Source organism: Pristiophorus japonicus, chromosome 1 (genome assembly GCF_044704955.1).
Source record: "Pristiophorus japonicus isolate sPriJap1 chromosome 1, sPriJap1.hap1, whole genome shotgun sequence".
Taxonomy (NCBI): Eukaryota; Metazoa; Chordata; class Chondrichthyes; family Pristiophoridae; genus Pristiophorus; species Pristiophorus japonicus.
The window spans coordinates 176,596,893-176,621,853 of NC_091977.1; the positions used below are offsets into that span (position 1 = coordinate 176,596,893).

At 43.9% G+C, this 24,961-nt stretch overlaps 1 protein-coding gene across 5 annotated transcripts in view; it reads right to left on the reverse strand.

Moving 5' to 3' along the window:
• adgrv1 (adhesion G protein-coupled receptor V1) overlaps positions 1-24,961 on the reverse strand; it is an 892,784-nt gene that overhangs the window by 686,130 nt on the left and 181,693 nt on the right. For all 5 annotated transcript variants that reach the window (XM_070885047.1, XM_070885038.1, XM_070885028.1 and 2 more), the window contains 6 exons: positions 22,323-22,540; positions 20,439-21,182; positions 18,067-18,440; positions 15,940-16,110; positions 14,258-14,438; positions 6,355-6,554 (listed from right to left, as the gene is read on the reverse strand). In XM_070885047.1, coding sequence (XP_070741148.1) covers positions 6,355-6,554; positions 14,258-14,438; positions 15,940-16,110; positions 18,067-18,440; positions 20,439-21,182; positions 22,323-22,540 — 1,888 coding nt within the window. The remainder of the gene's footprint in view (positions 1-6,354; positions 6,555-14,257; positions 14,439-15,939; positions 16,111-18,066; positions 18,441-20,438; positions 21,183-22,322; positions 22,541-24,961) is intronic.

Consider the following 24,961-nt stretch of genomic DNA (forward strand, 5'->3'; position numbering starts at 1 on the left):
CTGCATGCTCTCGGCAACGAGACTCGAGGACATTTAAGTAAGACTGCGCTGTCACTATACTATGTATTCATGTAACCCTGACCGAACCCCTGGTGCCAAGCATTTTTAAATGTTGTTTTGTACTTCCAGACTCGGACGATTCAGACCACACCGACACAGAGAGATCAGACCTGAGCCTCCACTGCCTCCAACTCTGGCGTCACCAGCCCTCTCCCGCCGACTTCACCACTGGCAGAGATGATGAAGAGGAAGAGCCGCTGATCCTGGAGCCAATGGAGGTGGAGGTGGGGGTGGTGACTGAGGAGGATACACCAGCTCCATGTGGGCCAGCTGGAACATCCTCCACCACCGAGTCTGTATTCAGGGGATTCCCCCATGGCTCCTCTGATTCTGCGGGACCAAGTGGTGTGCAGCAATGCATCCCCAGTGTTGAACACCTTTGCAGCAGCGACGGAGGTTGGTGCAGAAAAGACAGATAGGCGTGTACCAGGACATGGTGCATCTGTCATAGGCCAGCGCCGACATAGGTCGAGAGCCGCAAACATCGCGGCTCTATCAGAGCCAGTCGGTGGATATGTCGCGTATGATCACCGCGATGGAGCGAACCGCCGACTCCGTCGAAGCCATGCGGCAATCGACGGGATCGGGACACAGCGCGGAATCCCCCCATACCATAGTAGTCAGGTCGACAGCTCCTGACGGTGGGGAGCTGACATCATCTTCCAGCCTTGAAGCCGTGCCCTCCACATCACAAGCTTCTCATGAGGCCCCATTTATTGCGCCTGCAATGTCTGACCCCAACGACAGCAATAGCACTCGAGGTGCGGTGCTGTACGCCGGCTTGGTATCACCACGGGGAGGTCCGGGCTTAGGGGCAGTGGGGGGAATAATCCAAAGAGTGGTGTAGCATGTGGTCGAGGTCGAGGTCATGGTCGAAGACAGTAAAGGGTCTTTTCTTGTACTTGTTCATTTAATAATTCAAGTTTGATTTTTAAAAGTTTATTCAAGTTGTTAAAGTTGTTGTTAAAGTTGTTACTGAAGTTGTTACTAAAGATGTTACTAAAGATGTTACTAAAGTTCTAAGTTTTACAAAGTTTTAAAATCGTTGTATATTTTTTACGTTTTTACATAAGCGTTTGAATTGAATTTAAGCACTCTTGTACAGTGTTAAACTTTTGGGGTAACAGTCATCAGGGTCCCAAAAAGCAGCTCTCCACATTCAAGCAAAGTGTTCATTTATGAGCTGCTGATGTAACAATTTTGCAGTGGCTTATGCTCCGCGTGCCCTCCGCTGTGGTGTTGTGGGAGTTGGTGCCATGGGTTCATCTGGAAGCTCCTCCTCATCCTCCTCCCCCTCATTTTCCTCTTCTTCCTCCTCCGTCTCCTGCACTCTCTCCTCAAGTGGTTCCGCAGTCCCCTGGCAATTCCTGTCCCCGCATGATGGCTAAATTATGCAACAGGCAGCACACCACTGTGAACAGAACAACCGGCTCAGGATAGTATTGCAGCCTGCCTCCCGAGTGGTCCAAGCATCAAAAGCGCTGCTTCAGCACTCCAATTGTCTTTTCGATAATATTACGTATGGCTATACGGCTCTTATTATATTGTTGCTCGGCTTCTGTCTGAGGGTTCCGCAGGGGGGTCAAGAGCCAGGTAGCGAGGCCGTACCCTTTGTCCCCCAGCATCCAGCATTTACCTTGTGGCTCAGATTTAAACAGGTCAGACACAGTGCTCTCACGCAAGATGTGCGCATCATGGATGCTTCCTGGAAAGTTGGCATTCACTACCATTCTGCGCTGTGTATGGTCGCAGACGAACTGCACATTAAGGGAGTGGAATCCCTTACGGTTTCGGTACACCTCCACTTCCTGTAATGATGCTCGCAGGGCAATATGGGTACAGTCAACAGCACCCTGCACCTTGGGGAAGCCGGCAAGGCGTGCAAATCCCAAAGCCCTCTCACTCTGTGCCTCCCTGGTCATTGGGAAGTTTATAAATTCCATCTGGCGTGCATTCAGTGCTTCGGTTACCTGTCGAATGCACCTATGAGTAGCGTACTGAGAAATACTGCGTATGTTCCCAGCTGATGCCTGAAAAGAGCCACACGCATAAAAGGCAAGTGCTGCAGTCACCTTCACCTCGAGAGAGAGAGTGCAGTAAAGTTGGTGGAACTAGGCTGCAATGAGCTGGCAAATCTCATTGTTCACTTCTTTTTGGAAGCGCAGCTTCGAACGGACTGTCAATCGGTCAGGTCCAAGTATGAAGGCTTCTCCCTGAAAGTCTTTTGAGGGTAAGGCCTCCTCCTCCTCATCAGTCTGCGACATCCTCCATTACCCTGATAACTCTGCTCAATAAACCTTCTCCCATCTGGTTCCTCCATTAGATAGGTAGTCAGCAATACAGGCTGAGATAGTACAGGCCCCATTCTTTTTAAATCTCCAGAATATTTTTCAATGAAAAAAATAACTAAAATGCCTTTGATCTCAATAAGTTACTCAGTACCAATAAAAATAGCTTTTCCACTGTAAATCCCACTGTAAAATCACTGTTCGCCCCAGAAATACTGAGGTGCTGCTTTAGCTGACACTTAACATCGCGTAAAACCACCTTTTGCAGGACGGTATGCAGCTCCAATGGTACGTCGGTGGTATGCCATAAAATCTGACTTTTTGGGCGGTATGCGGGCGGTCCTGCATGGCGGACAGTGTGTATACCGCTCAGCGGTATGTCAATGATGAATATTCCGCCGAGCAGTATGTCGGCGGTATGTAGATGTTTTTTTTACGAAAATCACATTTTTGGGCAGTAAGCGGGCGGTATGTCCATGAATTTCTGGCCCATAGAGAGTTAAGTCTTTTTTGTACAACAACCCTACCTACCCATCCCTCAATCCCTTCCTGAAAAGGATCCAATTGTCCATTATATTGTTTGCCTCAATAATCGTCCCTAGTAATTCATTCCACAATCCAAAATGTCCTTTGGATTTAAAAATAATTCCCTGCTTACTCCTAACTTCCTCATTTTTAACTTGTGTCTCTCAGTATTTGCAACCTTTATCACAGTGAAGCATTTGACAAGATCAATTTTCTGAAAAATGTCAGACATTAATTGGATTACCCTAAAAAAAGAAAACAACGATGATAGTTTGGTCAATAAAGAAAATGAACTGTAGGTTGAAGCTCCCTATTCGGCAACCTCGGGACCTGGCCAGTGCTGAATAAGGGATTTTGCCGGTCAAGGGGAGGTCACGTGTTATAAGGGGAGCAACGCTATACAAACTGTTTTTACAACTTCATTGGTGTCAATCATTGGTCAAAAACAGACCGTGTCTTCATTTCTGTGCCATAGCAACCAAGTACACACATTATTGTGTACATTAAGCGTAATTTTTACAACTTTCATGAACTTTGATCGCTGGCCTGACCCCGCGATCCACCGCCCCGCCCGCCCCTCGATCTCTCTGCCGCACTCTCAGGCCCCACCCAGCCAACCCCGATATCCCCGACTGCTCCACTGCAAACTCCGCCGCACTCCCGACTCTGTGATCTCTTCCACCGCTGCCGATTCCCCCACCTCCCCGCGGCCTTCCTCGCAGCCATGCTCCCAGCCCCCAGCATGCCTACCCTGATATCCCCAATGAAAGCAAAGTGCTGGAAAGATAGGCAAAGTTACGATTATCTGACATTCCCCGGCGCTCGGGGCTGACTTGCTGGGGGCTGGGAGTGCGGCAGCAAGGAAGGCCGCGGGGGAGGGAGGGGGGGTGGAATCGGCGGCGGTGGAAGAGATTGCCAACGCCAGTCATGTTTTCTCATTGCTCATCTGTTTCTCACTAAGTAAAAAAAAATTCACGGAGTTGGACCGCCGGTCCGGCAGTTTGCAGCAGAGCATAGCAGTCGGAGATATGGGGCTGGCTGGCTGGAGGCTGGAAGTGCGGCAGGCCATGGGGGGGGGGGTTCAGCGTCGGTGGAAGAGATCACAGAGTCGTGAGTCCGCTGGAGTTTGCAGTGGAGTGGTTGGGGATATCGGAGCTGGTTGGCTGGGGGCTAGGAGTGCGGTAGGGAGATCATGGGGGCGGAGGGGGGCGCTGGACCGCGGGGTCAGGCCAGCGATTGCAGAAGTCGGCAGCGAGGAAGGACTTCAATTTGTTCATGTCGGACAACCCAGCCTCATTCTGCGCATACGCTCCCCGGCGGTGGGAATGATGCTGAACGAGGGGTGGTGCCGGATAAGGGAAGTCCAACCTGTACTGGATACTGAGTGATATATTTCTCTGTGATTTCAACTTTAGGGCTGAGGTTCGAATCCACCCAGGTCTGATAGTACAAAAATCACCTCAATGTATGTCGGCCTGACATTGGGCCTCGGTCTCATTTGCTGTACTTGGGAGAGCTGCCAGCACCAGTCACACCTCCACATGCAGCCCGCCCATTTTGCCTGCACGAATGTCGGGCTGATTGCCTCAACAGCACAAGGCCAAAGATAGGTCGCGGAATGAGGATGATCGGTGGGACGATCGCGAATACTGTCAAGTTGGTGGAGCACTCCTGCTCCTTCTGGCTCCACAGCAACATTTTTGTAATTTAAAAAAAACCAAAACATTTGTTGTCCTCCACTGAAAAATCACAGATCAATTTCTGTAAGGGGACCTAAAACTGGCATCAGGCCCCCGATTTACATATGTAAGGGACCCAACGCTGACTTTGGGCATTGAAAAATGGCCTAATTTCACCCCAAAGCAGGTTACACGAGGTTCAATTTCTACCCCAAAAAGTTTCAGTTGATTAAGGCAGTGTGTGACTGAATCAACATTCCTTAAAGGTCCTAAGTTCTTTCACGAATCTGAGCTGAGTTAGCTTATCCCCGGAATGGGGATTTGCAAGCTCCCTCCTCCTGAGGTGGTCCCAGAACCTGTGGTGGCAAGGACTGTGCCCTCATGATGGCCAAGTTGTGGAGGATGTAGCAGACCACCACAAATTGGGACACTCACTCCGGTGAGTTTTGAAAAACTCCTCCTATGTGGTCATGGCAGCGGCACCATTGCTTGAGCACCCCAATGGTTTGCTCAATGACATTCCTCATGGCAGCATGGCTCTCATTATACGAGTGCTGGCCAAAAGGGTGGTGTTGCGGAGGATAGTCATCAGCCAGGTGTAGAGCGGTAGCCCTGGTCTTTGAGCAGTCACCCTCGGGTTCGACATGGTGGCTGGAAGATTGCTGGCAACGCGGACTGACACAGAATGAAGGCATCGTGAATGCTGCCAGGATACTGGGCATTCATCATGATGATGTGCTGAGCGTGGTCGCACACCAACTGCACAGTGAGTGGTAGTCTTTGACAAAGCCATGTGCGCACTCCACCTGCTTCTCTGTTTAGAGAAAAGACAATGAAGTCCCTTCTCCTAGAGTACAGAGACTCTGACCTCCCAGATGCAGCAATGGACAGCAACCTGCAAGATGTTAGCTTTGTCGGTTGTTCCAGCCTGGAAGGATCCACTGGCAAAAAAAAAATCAGGGCCACTGGCTGAGCTGTTGTTGCCCTGCTCTGAGGATGCTGCTCCGGTTCCAAGATGTGGCAGAGTTCTGTGACCATCTCCTTGGTGAAGCGGAGTCACCAAGCACACTGCTCCTGGCTTAAGTGCAGGTAGGAGACCCTTTGTGGGTAAGGCCTCCTACTGAGAGCCCTGTCCCACTCTTTCCCCCCCTCCCCCCGTCCCCCACAGTCAGAGACCTTCCAGTTGTAGTCATCACTTTACCAATCTCCAGCAACACTCCCTGTACACTTTAACAACATTATAAATGTCTTCCACCAAGCCAGTATTGATATAAACTCTGCAAGAGTCAGTACAGGTACAAGGGAAATAATCAACTTACCTCCAAGTTGGATATGTCCCTTTAAATAGCAGTGGTGGGGGGGGGTGTCCCTTATGCAACTGAATGGACTTTCAACTGTGCGTGTTTAGGAGAAGGCATTGTTTAGAACGGCGGCGCCCAAATTGGCAGGTCGTGCGTCAAATCAGTGTTAAACGTTGACTGACGTCACGATCTGCCTACTCTGAATACTGCCGGCACACACGTGTCCTGCCTGCGCTATCGCCCTCACCAAGATGAAGATCAGCGCGGGCTGCGCAGTATGTGGGTGGAAGCGTGGCTGTCATTTTTTCCCAAAACCAGCCTTAACTGCTGGCACTAAGGTGCCGAATTTCACAGCAAATATTTTTAATACATCAACATTTCCTGTTGTATTTTTTTACTCAATGGCTCTGAAAGCCGCTACAATATCATTAGTCCAACTCAGAAAAATGTTTCTTACTTAATGAGAAGAATCTTTTTTTTTTTAATTGATTTTCAACTCACCTGATAATCAGAAGGACTGGCAGCTGTCAGGGGAACAGTTTGGTATGCCACCATGATATTTCCCAGAAGACCCTGTGCACGGACTACGAGCAATCTGAGTAGACCAACCTCCTCTTTCACAGTGATGCTTGGTACGGAGAGCGCAGGAGAGATAATTGTGTTTTTATCAGGCGGTAGCTTAGTAGAAAACTGCAGTAGACCTGAAAAATGTTACAGTAAGAAGATATTTCTGAGCTCTGGGTACTTTAAGGCTTGTTTACAACACTCGCTAATTGTAAAGGGTTTTTACATGCCCTAAATCACTATTGCCTGCAGATAACTGTTCCAGTATGAAGTATTGGTGACTTGGGATTGAGACCCACTGTTAGAAGACTATGCTGGTGAGGTTGCCTGCACCATGTGTGTCAAATGAATTTTTTCTTTTCCCTTGTACTTGGACCACTGGGGCCTGGTCTGCTTTTCCAGGTTTTTGTGCTTCCATTTCTACCTGCCTCATCCCCCACCTCCTCAGCTATTCACACAATTTCTATGCCTCCTATTGTCTGATGCTAATATAATTTCTGCAATTTAACCATCTCCTGTTTTTCATGTCAGCACCTTACAGGTCATTCCTTTCCTTTTCTCTTATGTGTGTTGTTCTCCTGCCCCTTCCATTTGTTCTGTTCCTCTTTTTAAATGATGTGCATTTGTGATATGCTTCAGTTTAGACAAAGGCTCCACAAACAAAACATTGGTCCAGATTGTCCTTTCACAGTAACAGTGAGGCTAATGGTGCTCGGTGTTATTTGTGCAAATGGTACAACTTCAGGCGAGGAGCAGTGAGTGGTTAAATGCCAATATCAAAAAGTTGCTGTCCACATTGAGCCGCTCTGTATTTAGCTTCACAAAAACTACATCTTACTGTCTGTCTCATCATTGAAATACATTGAATGGTGTAAAGTTACTGTATTTGCGTGATCGATAGGAACTAAACTCGCCACAGAAAGTTAACTCATGCCATTACAAGTGTATGTACCCTTTTCACAACATCATTAGTGTTAATTACTGCCAAAAAACCTCTCTGCCACTGAAAATGAACTATTATATGTGTTGGAGTCTTTTTCCTTCGGGTATTAATTGTTGCTGGAGATTTTAAAAAGTGTCAAATATGAACATTTCAAAAAAAAGTTGTAATTTCCTTTCTGTCTCTTAATCCAGTCTTTATTTCCCTCACATTATTTCTCTTTCTGTACTGATTTGACATTGAATCCACCCATTCTAATTTACAACTCTTTTTGGGAGAAAACTAAACATTAAATCGTGCCCCCCGATCTGGGGGACACACCAAACATTTTCAAGGCCCTTTTATTTTATTTTTTTTTTTTGGGGGGGGGGGGGGTTTTGGGCACTAAAATCAATTTTTTTTCCAAGTGCCCCCTATAAAAGGGGAGGAGGACACTAAAATCACCGGCAATTAAAACAAATTAAACTTTAAAACATAAAATCAAATTAAAATTTGGTTGCCGGGGGTGATGATGCACTCCAGTCCCTCCTGCGCACACCTCTCGCGGAAGGCCGCGAGCGTACCGGTGGACACCGCCTGCTCCATCTCTAGGGACACCCTGGCGCGGATGTACGCTTTCTAATTTACACTTCCTTTTCAGTCCTTGCACTGTTAACCAATCAGAATAACTGATTATGAAATTAAGAAGATACAGTTACTTGTCCTGTTCACTTTGGTCCCAGATGCCTTGTTTGTGTCGCTGCAACGTTATCAACCAAAGCACTTTCAGCAATTTGTCACGCAAAAATTTTTTTAAAAACCTAAGAATGCATGGGCAAGTCTAGCTTAATGGCAGATGCCGTTAGACGACTTGCTGCAGCGAAATTTGGCACATTAACTCTTCAATTCAATTCTCTCCACAGATGATCCGCTATGGGTTTTAAGCCATTTTTGTTTCTGTTTCAGATTTCCAGCATCTGCAGTTTTTTGTCCTTTGTCCAACTATAGGCTTGATGTTAGATAGTATGCAGTCAGTTAGGTGTTAGACAGCACACACAAAGAGGAAACACCTGTGTGAAATGAACTAACCAGCTTCACTGTTAGGATTAATACAAACGCAAAATGCTGCGGATGCTGGACATCTGAACAATAGAAAATGCTGGAAATGTTCAGCAGGTCAGGCAGCATCTGTTCTGACGCAAGGTCATCGACCTGAAACGTTAACTCTGTTTCTTTCTCCACAGATACTCCACAGTGGTCGAACTATTGTTTTTCAGACAGTGATGGATTCAAACCCCACGACAGGATTGAGTACATAAGAACATAAGAATTAGGAGCAGGAGTAGGCCATGCGGCCCCTCAGCCTGCTCCGCATTCAGTACGTTCATGACTAATCTTCGATCTCAACTCCACTTTCCCGCCCGATCTCCATATCCCTTGATTCCCCAAGAGTCGAAAAATCTATCTATCAAAGTCTTGAATATATTCGATTCAGCATCCACAGATCTTTCAGGTAGAAAATTCCAAAGATTCACAATCCTCCTCATCTCAGTCTTAAATATCCGACCCCTTATCCTGAGACTATGCCCCCTAGTTCTAGACTCTCCAGACAAGGAAACTAACCTCTCAGCATCTACCCTGTCAATTCCCGTCAGAATCTTATATGTTTCAATGGGATCACCTCTCATTCTTCTAAATTCCAGAGAGTACAAGCCCAATCTACTCAATCTCTCCTCATAGGACAACCCTCTCATCCCAAGAATCAATCTAGTGAGCCTTCGTTGCACCACCTCGAAGGCAAGTATATCCTTCCTTAGATAGGGAGACAAAAACTGTGCACAGTACTCTAGGAATGCCTTCCTAATTGCTTGCTGTACCTGCATGCTAACTCTGTGTTTCCTGTACGAGGATACCTAAATCTCTCTGAACACCAACATTTAATAGTTTTTCACCATTCAAGAAATATTGGCCCCAAGTTTCCACATGATTTGCTCCTGATTTTTAGGAGCAACTGGTGGAGAACGGACTATCTTAGAAATCGCAATTCTCCACATTTTTTTTTCTGCAGTTCTAGTCAGTTAGAACAGTTTCACTTTGGAACAGAATTATTTCTTCAAAAGGGGCGTGTCCGGCCACTGACGCCTGATTTCAAAGTTTCCACAGTGAAAACGTACTCCAAACTAACTTAGAATGGAGCAAGTGAAGATTTTTGTAGGCCTGAAAAAACCTTGTCTACACATTAAAAAATCAGGCGCAGGTTACAAATTCGGCGTCCGGAACGAGGTGGGGGGGGTGGGGGGGGAGGGAAGTCATTAAATTCTACAATAAATCCTTATTTATACTTATACAAATATAATACAAATAAATTCAACCTGAATAAAAATTTATAATCAAAGAAAAGATTAAATAAACCATCTTCCTACCTGTGTGAAAGTGCTTCAGCCAGGGAGAATGCTGCAGCATGCCTCACAAGTTGAGGCAGCCGTTCCTGACGGCGGGGGCGGGGGGGAGGATGGAATGAGGGCCCAACCGACCGCAGCGGGGGGGGGGGGGGGGGGGAGGCAGCCGTTCCCGACGGCGGCGGGGGGGGGGGGGGAGGGAGTGAGGGCCCGACCGACCGCAGCGGGGGGGGAGGCAGGGAGGAGGCAGTCGTTCCCGACGGCAGGGGGGGGGGAGGCCATCGGGAAACGGCTGCCTAAACTTCTGAGGCTTCCTGCAGCCTTCTCACTGCTGCAAGAAGCCTCAGTGCTGATGTGCTGTTGGCAATGTGCTTTTATTAAAAAATGTTAAAAAATTAAACAGCTACAAAGAACTACAAAAATGGCCGAGTGCCAATGTATCCTTCACACTGCGCGTGCGCGAACGCTCCAACGCGCATGAGCAGGGTTGCCGGCATGAAAAGAAATAATTTAAATGGTACCCGTCCCCTCCCACTTACAAAATCGGCGCGAGTGGTCGGCTCCGCGCCAAGCTGCCATGGAGCTGCAGGGCGCTCCAGAATCGCGCGTTTTTTTTCAGGCGCCGTTTTCGGCGCGAAAAACGGGCGCCCAGCTCGGAGGGGCGCCCCTTTTGTAGCGTGTGGAAACTTGGGGCCATTCTGTTTTTCTATTCTTCCGACCAAAATGAATAACCTCACATTTCCCCACATTGTATGTCATCTGCCACCTTATTGCCCATTCACTTAACCTGTCCATATAGAAAAATAGAAACATAGAAAATAGGTGCAGGAGCAGGCCATTCGGCCCTTCGAACCTGCACCACCATTCAATAAGATCATGGCTGATCATTCACCTCAGTATTGCTTTCCTACTTTCTCTCCATAACCTTTGATCCCTTTAGCCGTATGGGCCATATCTAACTCCCTCTTTGAATATATCCAATGAACTGGCATCAACAACTCTCTGCGGTAGAGAATTCCACAGGTTAACAACTCTCTGAGTGAAGAAGTTTCTCCTCATCACAGTCCTAAATGGCTTACCCCTTATCCTAAGACTGTGTCCCCTGGTTCTGGATTCCCCAGCATCGGGAACATTCTTCCTGCATCCAACCTGTCCAGTCCCGTCAGAATTTTATATGTTTCTATGAGATCTCCTCTCATCCTTCTAAACTCCAGTGAATACAGGCCCAATCGATCCAGTCTCTCCTCATATGTCAGTCCTGCCATCCCGGGAATCAGTCTGGTAAACCTTCGCTGCACTCCCTCAATAGCAAGAACGTCCTTCCTCAGATTAGGAGACCAAAACTGAACACAATATTTCAGGTGAGGCCTCACCAAGGCCCTGTACAACTGCAGTAAGACCTCCCTGCTCCTATACTCAAAACCCCTAGCTCTGAAAGCCGACATACCATTTGCCTTCTTCACCGCCTGCTGAACCTGCATGCCAACTTTCAATGACTGATGTACCATGACACCCAGGTCTCGTTGCACCTCCCCTTTTCCTAATCTGCCGCCATTCAGATAATATTCTGCCTTCGTGTTTTTGCCACCAAAGTAGATAACCTCACATTTATCCACATTATACTGCATCTGCCATGCATTTACCCACTCATTTAACCTGTCCAAGTCACCCTGCAGCCTCTTAGCATCCTCCTCACAGCTCACACCGCCACCCAGCTTAGTGTCATGTGCAAACTTGGAGATATTACTCTCAATTCCTTCATCTAAATCATTAATGTATATTGTAAATAGCTGGGGTCCCAGCACTGAGCCCTGCATTCTGAAAAGGACCCGTTTATCCCAACTCTCTGCTTCCTGTCTGCCAACCAGTTCTCTATCCACATCAGTAGATTACCCCCAATACCATGTGCTTTAATTTTGCACACCAATCTCTTGTGTGGGACCTTGTCAAAAGCCTTTTGTAAGTCCAAATACACCACATCCACTGGTTCTCCCTTGCCCACTCTACTAGTTACATCCTCAAAAAATTCTAGAAGATTTGTCAAGCATGATTTCCCTTTCATAAATCCGTGCTGACTTGGACCGATCCTGTCACTGCTTTCCAAATGCGTTGCTACTTCATCTTTAATAATTGATTCTAACATTTTCCCCAATACTGATGTCAGGCTAACCGGTCTATAATTCCCTGTTTTCTCTCTCCCTCCTTTTTTGAAAAGTGGTGTTACATTAGCTTTCCTTCAGTCCATAGGAACTGATTCAGAGTCGATAGAATGTTGGAAAATGATCACCAATGCATCCACTATTTTGAGGGCCACTTCCTTAAGTACTCTGGGATGCAGACTATCAGGCCCTGGGGATTTATCGGTCTTCAATCCCATCAATTTCCCTAACACAATTTCCTGCCTAATAATGATTTCCTTCAGTTCCTCTTTTTCACTAGACCTCGGTCCCGTAGTATTTCCGGAAGGTTATTTGTGTCTTCCTTCGTGAAGACAGAACCAAAGTATTTGTTCAATTGGTCTGCCATTTCTTTGTTCCCCATTATAAATTCACCTGATTCTGACTGCAAGGGACCTATGTTTGTCTTCACTAATCTTTTTCTCTTCACGTATCTATCGAAGCTTTTGCAGTCAGTTTTTATGTTCCCAGCAAGCTTCCTCTCATACTCTATTTTCCCCCTCCTAATTAATCCCTTTGTCCTCCTCTGCTTAATTCTAAATTTCTCCCAGTCCTCAGGTTTGCTGCTTTTACTGGCCAATTTATATGCCTCTTCCTTGGATTTAACACTGTCCTTGATTTCCTTTGTTAGCCACGGTTGAGCCACCTTCCCCATTTTATTTTTACTCTGCAGGTTCTTTGTGTCCTCCTCACAGCTTATTTTCCCACCTAGCTTTGTATCGTCAGCAAACTTAAGATACATTCCACTTGGTCCCTTTATCCAAATCATTAATATAGATTTTAAATAGCTGAGGCCCAAGCACTGCTCCTTGCCTGCCTATCAATTTGAAAATGACCCATTTATCCCAATTCTCTTTTTTCTGTCAATCTTCTATCTATGCTAATATATTACTCCAACCCCATGAGCCCTTAACTTGTGTAGCAACCTTTTATGTGGCATTTTATCGAATGGCACCTTACTTAATCTACAAGATTGAGTACATAATCTCGGCTGATACTTCAGGGAAGTACTGTCAGAGGTGCTGTCTTTTGGATGATTATATTAAACTAAGAGTCTGTCTGCCATCAAGGCCACAGCAGTATTCCAAGAGCATGGAAGTTCTCCAGATGTCCAAGCTAACATTTATCCCTCAACCAACAAACTGACTGCTGCGTTTGTCAATTTAACAGTAACTACACCTCAAGTAAATCATTGGCTGTGAAGCACTTTGAGGCATCTTGAGGATGTGAAAGTGTTATATGAATGCAAGTTCTTCTTTACCTTTGCTTTTTCCATCACAGTTCATTCCCCTCGGTATGCCCCCCCATCTTTGTTCCCTCAAGTTCAAGGAGCGCAGACTTGAGCGCATCTGGTGCACAACTTGTTTAGCCATTCCTCACCAGATCTAGCTAGACTACATCAAGCACTATTGGGCCGAACACCCCTTTGCCAAAACCCCAGTGTGCCAGGATCATCATGGAGGCAAAGATAACGCCCACTTTCTTTTCTCAACTATACACTGTCTCCTGAAACCTCTCTCCCCTGTGCCCTTTATCCTCACCAACAAGAGCAAGGATCTCCTGGACTAGGTTATCGCTAAGAATAAGACCACCCGTTCAGCTGCTTCCCTTTGTCCACTATGCTAAACCTTCCCCTTGTACTGCAATTACTTTGACAATAAGCAGCATTATTGTACATTTGGTCGAGCTTGTCTGCAGATCTTTCTGAAAGAGATGGCACAGTTCTGTCACAGCATCCTTTAAAGTTTCAGCCTCTGTCGACAGTCAATTCCAGCAATTACGGTAGCTGTGTCGGGTACAATAGACCTGCTGTGTTGCATACCAGGCAGTTCAACTTGTGGGTCACCCTAAATAAAGAGTATTCTTTTCCTTGCCTTACTGCCTCTCCTCTGCCAATTGCACTAAATCAGATTCCCCACAGCATTTAAAAATGCTTATAGCTGCTCAATTGTCAGCAGTTAGACAAACTGTATCCTCTGCTACGATACCTGTTTCATACAGGGACTAGCAATTCAACATATATGGTATGTTTTAGCCTTGAAATATGGGATGTTTTACACTTAAGTATTTATTATGCTGGCAAATAATAACCTCAACTACCCTGACATTCAATCTTCAGCATAACAGTGCATAGAAGTCATTTCCACTGACAGCAAATAGACACCATACAATACTGCATAGCTAACATCAACATTAATTTTCATTTTAAATGGTTAAAGTCTCAGTTTATCTGAATATTGAATCCTTTCAAATTAGACATTTCTAATTAGTAGTTAATTTTTAATCACATCATCATCATCAGCTATACGATGGCATATACAATGCACATTTTACAACATAATTACCATTTGGATGGTCACTGGATTTTATAGCGATTTCTGTGCTGGTCTTCTCTGGGTCTATACTGGCCCCACTAGTTGGAGTAGAGCCCATTTTTCCATCTCCAGATTTTGCAGAAACAAGTGAAATTATGAAATGTTCAACAACCTCAGGTAAGTCGTCATCTACAACATGCACGTTCAAAACCTTCATAAAAAACAGAAGTACCACAATCAGAATTCAGTGTCCCAAGAAACAAATTAAACTGGCAAATAATATGATAATGAATAATAATTAAGTGTCAACTACATGTTTTATTTGAACAGTAGATGTTGAGAACCTATTTATAAAAGGCAATACTTAATTTTACTTTTGACTTATTCAATGCTTTTGCTCCCACTACAATTATATAGCAGAATTTGAAGTAGTCAAGATGAATGAAACAAACAGAATTTCCCCTGTGCACTCAATGCAACAATATCATAAACACATTCTTTATAAACACATTTGCAATACATGCAGAGGAAATCTTACCCCATGAAGAATGGAAATAACAAATGCCTGAATACATCTACCCATAAATCATCTCCATTTTACTTTTAGGTGGTTATAGGAAACAAACCTTTTCTTATTTTTGTAAAAGGACCACTCTTTTCATCTCTAGGCTTGAGATTCAGCTCTGAGTAATGCAGGTTGTCTTTCTCGGCTAATTGTAAGATTATTTTGAACTATGGGCAAGGGAAATTAAGGATTCATGCATATAAACTATGTAAGCAGAGAACTAAATTAGATGTTAGGAGGCTTTTCTTTACACAGAGGATTATCGACGCTTGGAATAAGTTACCAGCTCATGTGGTAAGTGCGGATTCACTGCAACAGTTTGAAAAGGAGCTGAATGAATTCCTTGTTGTGGCTAATATCACTGCATACAAAAGGTAGGTGGCCACTGTGATTTCCTAAATCTATTTTGATTGCATTAGGGAGTCATAGACAAAATGTATCCGATTTTCTTCCCCCTGAATTGGCCGAGGGTTTTTTATATCTATTTATTTGACTGCCCCAATAGATCACATGGCTCAGTTGTCGGACTCCGATTGTAATTTTTAGGTATAAATGGATGGAGCTGTGTCATGTACGCTCCACCAATTGTACCAGGCATTGAGAAGCATAACCAGTGATCTTTTCAAGGGGACCCCTACTGGCCACTCAAAAAATAGCACTCATGCGCCTCCTCCACCCCCGCCCCTCCAAAATTCCAGCTGTTCATGACATCCCTCCAGGATTTCTACCCTACCCCCTCGGCCCAACCTGCTAGCCGGCTCAGTATGGTAGCCAGCCAATTTCTTGTCCTCCCAGAACCGGTGAGCTGCAGCAGGTTGCTCACATGTCGCCCGCAGCTCAGCAGCGGTATACTAATAAAGACCGAGCTTCAAAATGACTTGGGTCTCATGCCAGCACAAATGAGCAGGTGGAGTAGCAGCTCTTCCGACTTCACACTCATTTCAGGTGCTAGTTGAAAATCGTCCCGACAGTATCATGGTCTACTGCTAATTCTGCCTTCCTGACATATGTATCTAAAATCAGAAATTTAGGATAACATGAGATAAAGCCTACAGCCCACAGCTACACTGCACCATCTGTTGGTGCTCTAAAGTGCTGCCCACCACTGCGTATGATATTAATCTTCGGTGGTTAGATTTATCGTCACCTCTGAGCTTTGCCGTGGAACAAAGGTGAGAGTGCCACTGGCGTTGACAAAATCACTAATATTGCTGTTGTCAAATTCAATCTGCGTGATACTGTAATACACATAGACATAGTCTAAGACCCCTCTCGTTCTTTCCACAACACATGATATTGTAGATCCTTCATCCGATGTCTGCAAGAAAAAAACAAAGCAATGATTTGCTGGTCGGTTACACAAAATTATCTACACAGAAAACATTTTCAGATACAAGAACAAATTCTATTCAAGAAAGGAGAGAAGCACGAAATAAATAGCTACAGGCGAATTAACCACATGTCAGTTGTAAGAGTGGGTAAACTCTTAAGGGCCAAAATTCGACGAGCACTGCTCCACTGCCAGTGTGCGCCAGGTTGGGCCGCCCAGCTGCCGAATGGGAAGGATATTAACCCAAATCCTAATAACAGGGTTATTTTAAAATTCAGTGTGGGCAGCAGAATCTTCCATCCCAAGTAGCCGACGGCAAATTGAAGTGGTGCCCTGCTGCTCCATTAGAGGGAGACAGAGGCTCTTAGCGAACTAAAAAGAACCTTAAAAAATGTTTCATATTTCCTCAAAGGGAAATAAGAGCATCCATTGTAAGGCAATCAATCCCTCTGGCATCAATTATCTTTGCTGGGAAATTATTTTGCAGCCATCGGAAGGCCCAGTACAGAAGCTGCAAGTTCTGCTCGGCCTAAAAGTAACATCTCGGCAGAATTCCCAAGGTAACCAGGAATTTGGGATCCTTAGAACCAAGATCAAAACAGTAAGCATTTAGAGTTGCATGGGATAATATATTTGTTAAAGACAAGTCATGTTTGACAAATGTAATACAGTTTTTGATTAAGAAATTGATTCCATATATAAAGTGAATACAGTAGATGTAATCTATATAGATTTTCAGAAGGAGGGTAATAAGGTGACTCATAGGGGTTTGTTTCAAAAGTTCAGACATTTACTTTGAGGAAAATATAATTGGAAAGTTAGTTGATGGACAGGAAATAGAGTTACAGTTAATGGACATTGGTCGGATTAAAGAAGAGTGGACTGATGTGTACCTTTGAGGGCAGCCTGCGTCTACTTTTGTTCTAAATATATATTGATAATTTGGACTTGAGTACTTGAAATTTGTCAATGTAGGTTTGGCAAAAAGCAAAGAGGATGTAAAATAGTTCATGGAGACAGGTTAGTAGAAAGGGTAAATGGGGCTAGATGGAATTTAATGTAGATAAGTGTGAGGTAATACATCTTCAGAGGAAAAACAAGGAATGGGAGTATATGTACTGAATGGAAACACTGCTGAAGTGAATACATGAACAAGAGACCGAAGGCTTCAAATACATAATTCCCTGAAAGCGTGAGTGTAGTAGACAAATTCATAAAAAAGGCCAATAGCATTTTGTGTTTTATTAACTTGGGCACGGAATTCAAGATAATGATAAATTTGTACAAGTCAACAGGTAGGCCACAGTCAAAGCACTGCAGTGCTGTGCAGTTTTGTGCAATCCATTAAAAAAGGGACATTAAAATCATAGTACGACGTAGATTCGCTCGGAGGATATCAGAGATGAGAAATTATATTTATGAGGAGAGACTTGAAATACTGGGATTATTTCCACCAGAGCAGAGAATGCTGCAAAGAGATTTAATAGAGGTTTCTTAAATTATGAAAGGTCTTGAAGGAGGAATAGGTAAAGAGGACTGTGGTTGGGAGTCAGTGACTGGGGTCATCAAATTAAAATGGTCACCGAGAGAGGTCGGAAGAAATTTTTTGATGCATTGAAATTGTTGGAGCATGGAATACATTGCCACAGGGAATAGTTGAAATAGAGGCCATTGAACCTTTTAAGGAAAAATTGGATAAATATTTATATCTTAAGGTTTATGGAAGAGAGAGCATCCCGGTGGGAATGGATTTGGATTGCTCTAGCAGAGAAGCCTTACAGACACAATGGCCGGAGAGGCTTCTTCCTGGGCTATAAGCTTTTATGCTCTATGATTCTAAATATAAAGGCCTCAAATTTCTTGACTCACGGCTAAAACCTTACATCTTGGAATTGCCTGACGTTATTAGGTTCATTTTCAGCAGCACTAAAATATAAATTTCACCTGTGGAATACAGGTCCCAGTGAAACCAAACAATCCATTGGCATTATCACTTTTTTGTATTCGTAGTCTGGCTGTGGTATTATCCCGTGATATTCTGGCTCCACCAAATGCAGCTGTCACTTTTAATATGAAAAATTCCTCTCCTTCCTCTTCACTGTCATCTCTTGCAGCAATTATAAATGACTTCTTTTTTTCTCCTTGTCTATACTCCAGATATCCTGATATTGGGTGCAGGTCAGTCTTTGCCGGAGTAGCATGAATTTCATGAATTTCTGCTCGGTTCAGCTTGCAAACATACATTCTCACATCTTGCATTAGTCCTGTGAACCTGTTCCGCCCATCAGCATCTGCCCCAACAGTTAGAACGCCAGGGCCTAAAGATATAGAATATTATTCAAACAATTTTAGAATATTGAACTACTTTCAAATATTATTATAATTTTCATCCAAAATGTAAAATCCTGGATTATTATGGGGTTGCTGCATAAATCTAATATATGAAACATAATATGTGAAATGAAAAATAATGAATCTCCTAAAAAGGCTTCTGTAAATAGAGTAATGTGCCATATTACAGAATGGAGAATTGTTCAAATGATCTATTGTAATCTTGTACTATGTTTTTCAATTTGCAAAAGAAAAATGTGGGTTACAGTTGTTACGGCTCAAAAGAGATTATAAAAAGGACTTTGCTGGCAGAAAAAAGTGTGGTCGAGTTTCCGCCAATAATATTAACCCAATCCGGGCAGAATCGACCGAACCAGCATGAAAAAAAAATCGGAGAATTTTAAAAGTCAATGAGTAATGCCCAAAACCACTCACGTCTTGTTTTCCACATTCTTTTACACTGGTTCAAGATTCAATTTGCCTGAATCAGGCCCCGCCCACAAACCTGGCCACACCCTGGTTGAAATTGTGATATTCCACTGATTGTGCTGGTTCAGGAAGGCTCTTCAAATTGTACTCAGTCTCTTAGATGCACAGACACTCGCAGTCACGTTTTAAAAGGTTTTACATATCAAAAAATATTTAATTTAATAAGAAGCTGACTTGTATACACAAACTATTAAATAGTTCAGTATTTTTTTGGGAATCATTTTCAGTGATTTTAATTCAGGTTAGTCACAGGTGTAGGACTGGACACCAATGCTCCCTCTAAGCTGCACACATGCGCAGCCACGCAGTAATCTGTAAGGTCCCGCGCGCAGGCCATTCACGAGCTTTTCTATTGGAAATATCGCGCATGCGCAGAAATTTAAAGGGATTTCGCACTGAAATGAATATAACCAAGCGCAGCTTAGAAGGAACTTTGCTGGACACCCTTATTATAAATGTATATTTTTGCTGATAAATCCATTTTCAGCTGTATTAATAAAGCTGCACCAGGTTAACACTCTTAAATACATCAAGGAATACTTTGTAACGGAAAGAATAAAAAGAACCGATTGCGTTTTATTACTCTGCCCAATTGTGCTGGTACATGGAAGATTTTATGTTTGTGATTATGCAAATAATTTTAGTAGAAACTTGAACTGTAACCTAACCTGTGCAATTTCGAGCGCATTTTGGGTCCAATTTTCTAATAGCACCCAAAGCAGAAACTCTATACTGTTCAGGTAGAAATTCGACTTGGATTACACAGCTAAACAGGCAGCATCACATCAGCCACCCATTATAAGTCTCACCTGCTATTTAATTATGTTGATTTCAATGGAAGTGAATGTCCATCGAGGCATATACCAGACAGCTGATGCAATACTGCCTATTTTGTGCTATCGCCCAAGAGGGATTTCTACCCCAACAGCATTAAAGTAGGATCTAAAGGGACACATATCCACCATAGAAAAATGTATTTTATATAATAATAGCATGAGAATTAATTTAATTAACATATTGGTTGTATTTATGATAACGGGCTTATTACTCATAAAAAATGTATATTACAAATTAGAGTGTTGAATTAATTTTGTCCATCCTCTTTTAGAAATGCTATGGCTGGACTAGCATTTGATCTCATTTCCCTGACCTCTCCAATTGCAGTTGCCTTAAGTCCCCCAATGACTGGGGAAGGTCCATATAGGTCAGAGATTCTAAAAACACTTGGTCAGTCTGCATAGGATGGGTATGATCACTTTAGCCACTCAGTCATCAAGGAGCAAGCAACATAGCCACCTTCAAATGGTCACCAGAAGTACCACTGCCACTAAAGGCTGCATCCAAAGCCACCTGTTTAAATGATGAACTCTTGGCAACAACAGGACTGCCTCCTTTACACTGGTGATTTGCAATTGATAACAAAGGTGCTACTGGCACAAACTAGCAATGTAAATGTACCACTAAACTGTACACGATTGTCAGTCTTTAGCACTTACCATCTGCAATTGTTTCCCCTTTGAGGCTCTTAATGCCATCAGGAAGCAGAGTTCCATCCAAATAAAATTCAATTATCCCATCATCCACCATGATTAAAATATGTATCCAAGTCTTTTCTTCCACATAATTCAATGCTGTTACCATGGCAACATGGGTAACATTTGACCCTAACAGAGTATAGTGGAGCAATACTGACATAGACAATTCATTTGTCATCACTTTCATAGCATAATAAATGCTGCCATTGTTGTTTGTTTTTGAGATGATAAACCCATCAGTGTTGGGTTTAGGTATCACCCATGCAGATAATGTAAAGTTTGCAAGTGTATTATTCATCCTTGGATGATATTCTGGGCTAATGGTTCCATAAACACCTTCTGCCCCACTAAAGTACAGAGCATCTGTACCAGTGTGATGTCGCCTTGTATGAGGCCGTAATGCAACAGAACTGGGAAATGTTCCAACCAGTATAAAGTCTGTCATTTCAGGCAATCCATATCTGAATGCATTGGACAGTATCTCCCATCCAATTCGAACATCCCCAAATGTGCCTTTTTGTCGTAGAATGGTGAAGTTTGTAATATAGGACATATCATCAACTGAAAGCACATCTTCCGCAACTTCCCTGTCTTGGCTTTCGATGTCCAGAACAAAAACTCCAAAAGGATCATCATTAAATGGAATTACAACATTCACACTTAAGCTGGTATTTGATAACTGACCACCAGGACCAGGAGACCCTCCTATAAAGTTAGCAAAAAAGTTGATTAGTTTTCCCCGAATTATTCTACTAGACAAATACCAACTTTATAAAAGATTATTGTTTTTTCATTTTAAAACAACTATAACTGTAACTCTAGCAAAGAAACTAAAAGATAAAAAGTATATCGAAGGTAAGTAAATGTTTTAAATATGAAGCTGAAGCTTGTTCAGCAAGGACTATTTACAGGCATTACAAGAGCTCAGCTTTCATACATTGTAAACCTGTGTGTAATATTATTGTACAAACACTTACTGCATTTGTATCAAACTCCTCAGTCTACTACTTTAATGGAGGTATTAACTCATTATTTTAGTATTAAATATTAAAATAGCAAACAGAGGAATTTGATATGAATGTGTTTAAAATTAGTGGAATAATAGTGCTTCAGTCATTTCTAGGATATAGGAGCGCAATTGCCCCGTGCCCCGTTTGGAGATGGTAACCTTCTGGGGCCGGGACGGACGTTCCACCTCTGGCGCAGAATACGGCCCTTCTGCCCCTCGACGGAGGCGGAGTAATATCAGAGGCACTCTGCGTCCGTGGGGCGGCGCTCCCGGGGCGGTAGTATGGCGCTGATGCTCCACGTAGTGCTGACGCAGCAGAATGCCCCTTCCCTTCAATTAAAGGGGAGGGCCGCTGCATGCTCTGCAGTCCCTTTGGCAGCCGTCACTGGGCCACCAGGTACACCTTCGACCGGGCCAACAGCCTGGCACCCAAAACGGAGTGCCAGGCTGCAGGATGGCGGCCCAGTCGAGGCGAGGGCCACCATTGTCAGGTCGACAGAAGAGCCGGCCAAGAGAAAAATATGGCGGCCCATGGCACAAACAGCCTCCCCTTTAAGGAGTGCTCCGGCGGCACAAATGGGGATATAATAAAGGGCAATTTCACCCCCATTGTTTCTAAAAACAGCTTCTGCTTTTCCCGTTCTATGACAGACTCCACAAGCAATAAAAATAAATGTTGATGTGTGTTAAAAGGAGTGTTTTAGATAACTTCTTTATTAATAGAGAGCCATAAAGTTCAGATTTTTATGTTAATATTGTAAAAAAGAATACTACAATGAATTTACAATATAATAAAATAGAATACTATTTCAACAGGCCTTGCCTCAAGCACATACCCGAAGCACTTAGCAGCCTTAGAACATAAACTTCATTGAATTCTGGAATTCCGTCAGCACGTGCATAGAGTATTATAGGACGGGCTTGTTCTCCAGTTGTGAACAGCACAATACCAGATGTTTCTAAAAACTCTTGCCCAGGTTCCAAGAAAGAATCATTGATAAACAGCTGCCATGAAACCGAGACATTGCCAAATTTTCCTCGCTGTCTCATAATCCTGTTTGTAAGCAAAAGAACAATAAAAAAGGAAAACATTTTACTCTAAAGCATTTCGCTGCTTAATATTTTGGGTTGTTATTAGGGCATAAATCAGACTGCAAGAGTTACACCCTTTCTAAAAATACACACTAAATTCCAGTAGAATTAGCAGCTGGTAGAAGATGCACCTGCCTCAATGTGATGCATGTATCCAAATGACAGGGTAATTAGGGCCAAAGCTGCTGCCCCAGAAATTCTGCCCTTTACACCAGTATTGCACCTGACTTAAGTGAAGCTTGTAGAAAAGAAGGATAAGTTACCAGCGTGACTTGTCAAAACATGAAGTAGTTGAGTTCACAGGTTCTAGTGCCAGCAAACGTAGTATGCAATACAGGTTGAACCTCCCTTGTCTGGAGCCCCTTATCCAGTTCCACCCCCGGCCGCTTCGACATGAACAAATTGAAGTCCTTCCTCACTGCTGACTCCCGCAATTGCTGGCCTGACCCGCGATCAACCGCCACCCCCCATCCCTCCCCCCGCCACGATCTCTCTGCCGCACTCCCAGCCCCAAGCCAACCAGCCCAGATATCCCCTTGCTCAGTACCTGTACCGTCCAATTTAACGTGACCTCCCCTCGTCCGGCAAAATCGCTTATCCAGCACAGGCCAGGTCCCAAGAATGCCGGATAAGAGACGGGTCAACGTGAATCAGTTTTGACTGCAGCAATTAGAATTTTTTTCTTAGCTGTGCAACTAAGACAGGATTCTGCAAGCTTTCAGTAATTTCAGGCAGGGAAATCTTATGCTCCATCTTTCTATTTCGGAAGGGTTCTGCTTAAGGAGGCAATAGTTGAGTAAGGAGGCATAAAATTAACTGTTTGCTGTTCAAAACTGATTTCTAAACATACTCTCAAAAAACAAAGAATAAACTAATTTCAGAACACTGGACTTCATATCACAATGTACACATACGGTAAGTATTTATTACCACCCATGGTGCCTCTCTGCCATTCTTAAACCTATATTTTAGAGCCAGGGATGTCAGTGGTGCTTGGCTGTGCTGTGATTCATAATCCTTTTGGGACTGACGTGCCCTTCATCTCAGGATTTCTGATTCCCAGGAGGACTCATCAGTAGCCTGTATGGCCATTCAGGTGCATGAACAACCTGGCTCCATATCCTGACATCTACTTGAGCAAACATCTGAAGTGGGGCAACTAGAAAGATCACAAGTTGTTGAGAGAGGACTACATCGTAAAGGTGGACTTTAAAGCGATGCCATTTGTGCTCGGTCCCAGATGAGTACCCACTAATCAGAGGGGCAGCAGACCTGACACTATCATTTAGATCCTCCAAATCCTGAAAAATGTCACCCAAAGCTGCCAGAAGCTTCTTTCTGATGTTCTCTCTAAACAGTCCACTAAGGTCGGAAGACAGTGGTCAAAACTGCAGATCCACTGACTGATCTGGGCTCGACCTGTCATGGAGAATGGGTGCAGATATTTATGGTGCCACCACCTGTAACGCTGCACTGTGTCAAATTCTTCTTGAATTTTGGCACGGGACTTCACACAAACCCCCGTCATCTGTCTCAGGTTTTCCATGCTGGGCCTCATTGCCTCCAGTGAGTGAGTGATGCAAATCCAGCATTTTTCTGTTGATAGAAGGACCCCAAAGATCTAAGTCCATTGTCTCACGAGCCAGGGACTGACTTCTGCATAGCCGATGCTCTGCAATGTCTCACCCCACTTTCACTTCTAAATCCTCTGGCACCATGAAGGTGATGAATCAAGGACTGCCACTTATATAAAGACACTACAATGAAGGATCAGCGAGAATAGGTAGCTGCTCTAGTGGGGTTGTTAAACTTCCTCCTGCACTACAAAGGAATCCTGGTGTTCAAGGAGGTGGCACTCACTGGTGCAGCCACCTCCCTCTGCAAAGAATATATCACATGCTTGGACTGTCTCCAATTCTCCCAAACCTTATCGTCTCACACCCACTTACCTCACTACTCTCTCCCTACTCTTCTGAACCCCTCACTCACCAACCCGCGCCCCCACCCCATCCCCCACAATTTCACCCTCCTCCACTCGCACCAGGTATTTTAGAGGGAAATCCTCTTGTATCAATTCATGACCTATTTGGGGCCTAAGTCCCAATCCTGCACTGCCCCAGTATGTATGAGGTGCTGCAAAGGCACATTCCGAATTTATGTTGTTCAAAACCATAATGAAAAGGTGCAATTCAAATTATTTAACTACAATATATTAATTTTTCTAATTTGAGAGATGACGAACATTTATTCAAAAGTAAATCTATATATATTTTTTTAATTGATAAGACAGTGCACATGTAAGCTAATACAAGTCGCTCCAGGTTAGAATATGATTTGGCTTTCATTCTATTTTCAAATTTGATGTTGATAATACTTTTTTAAA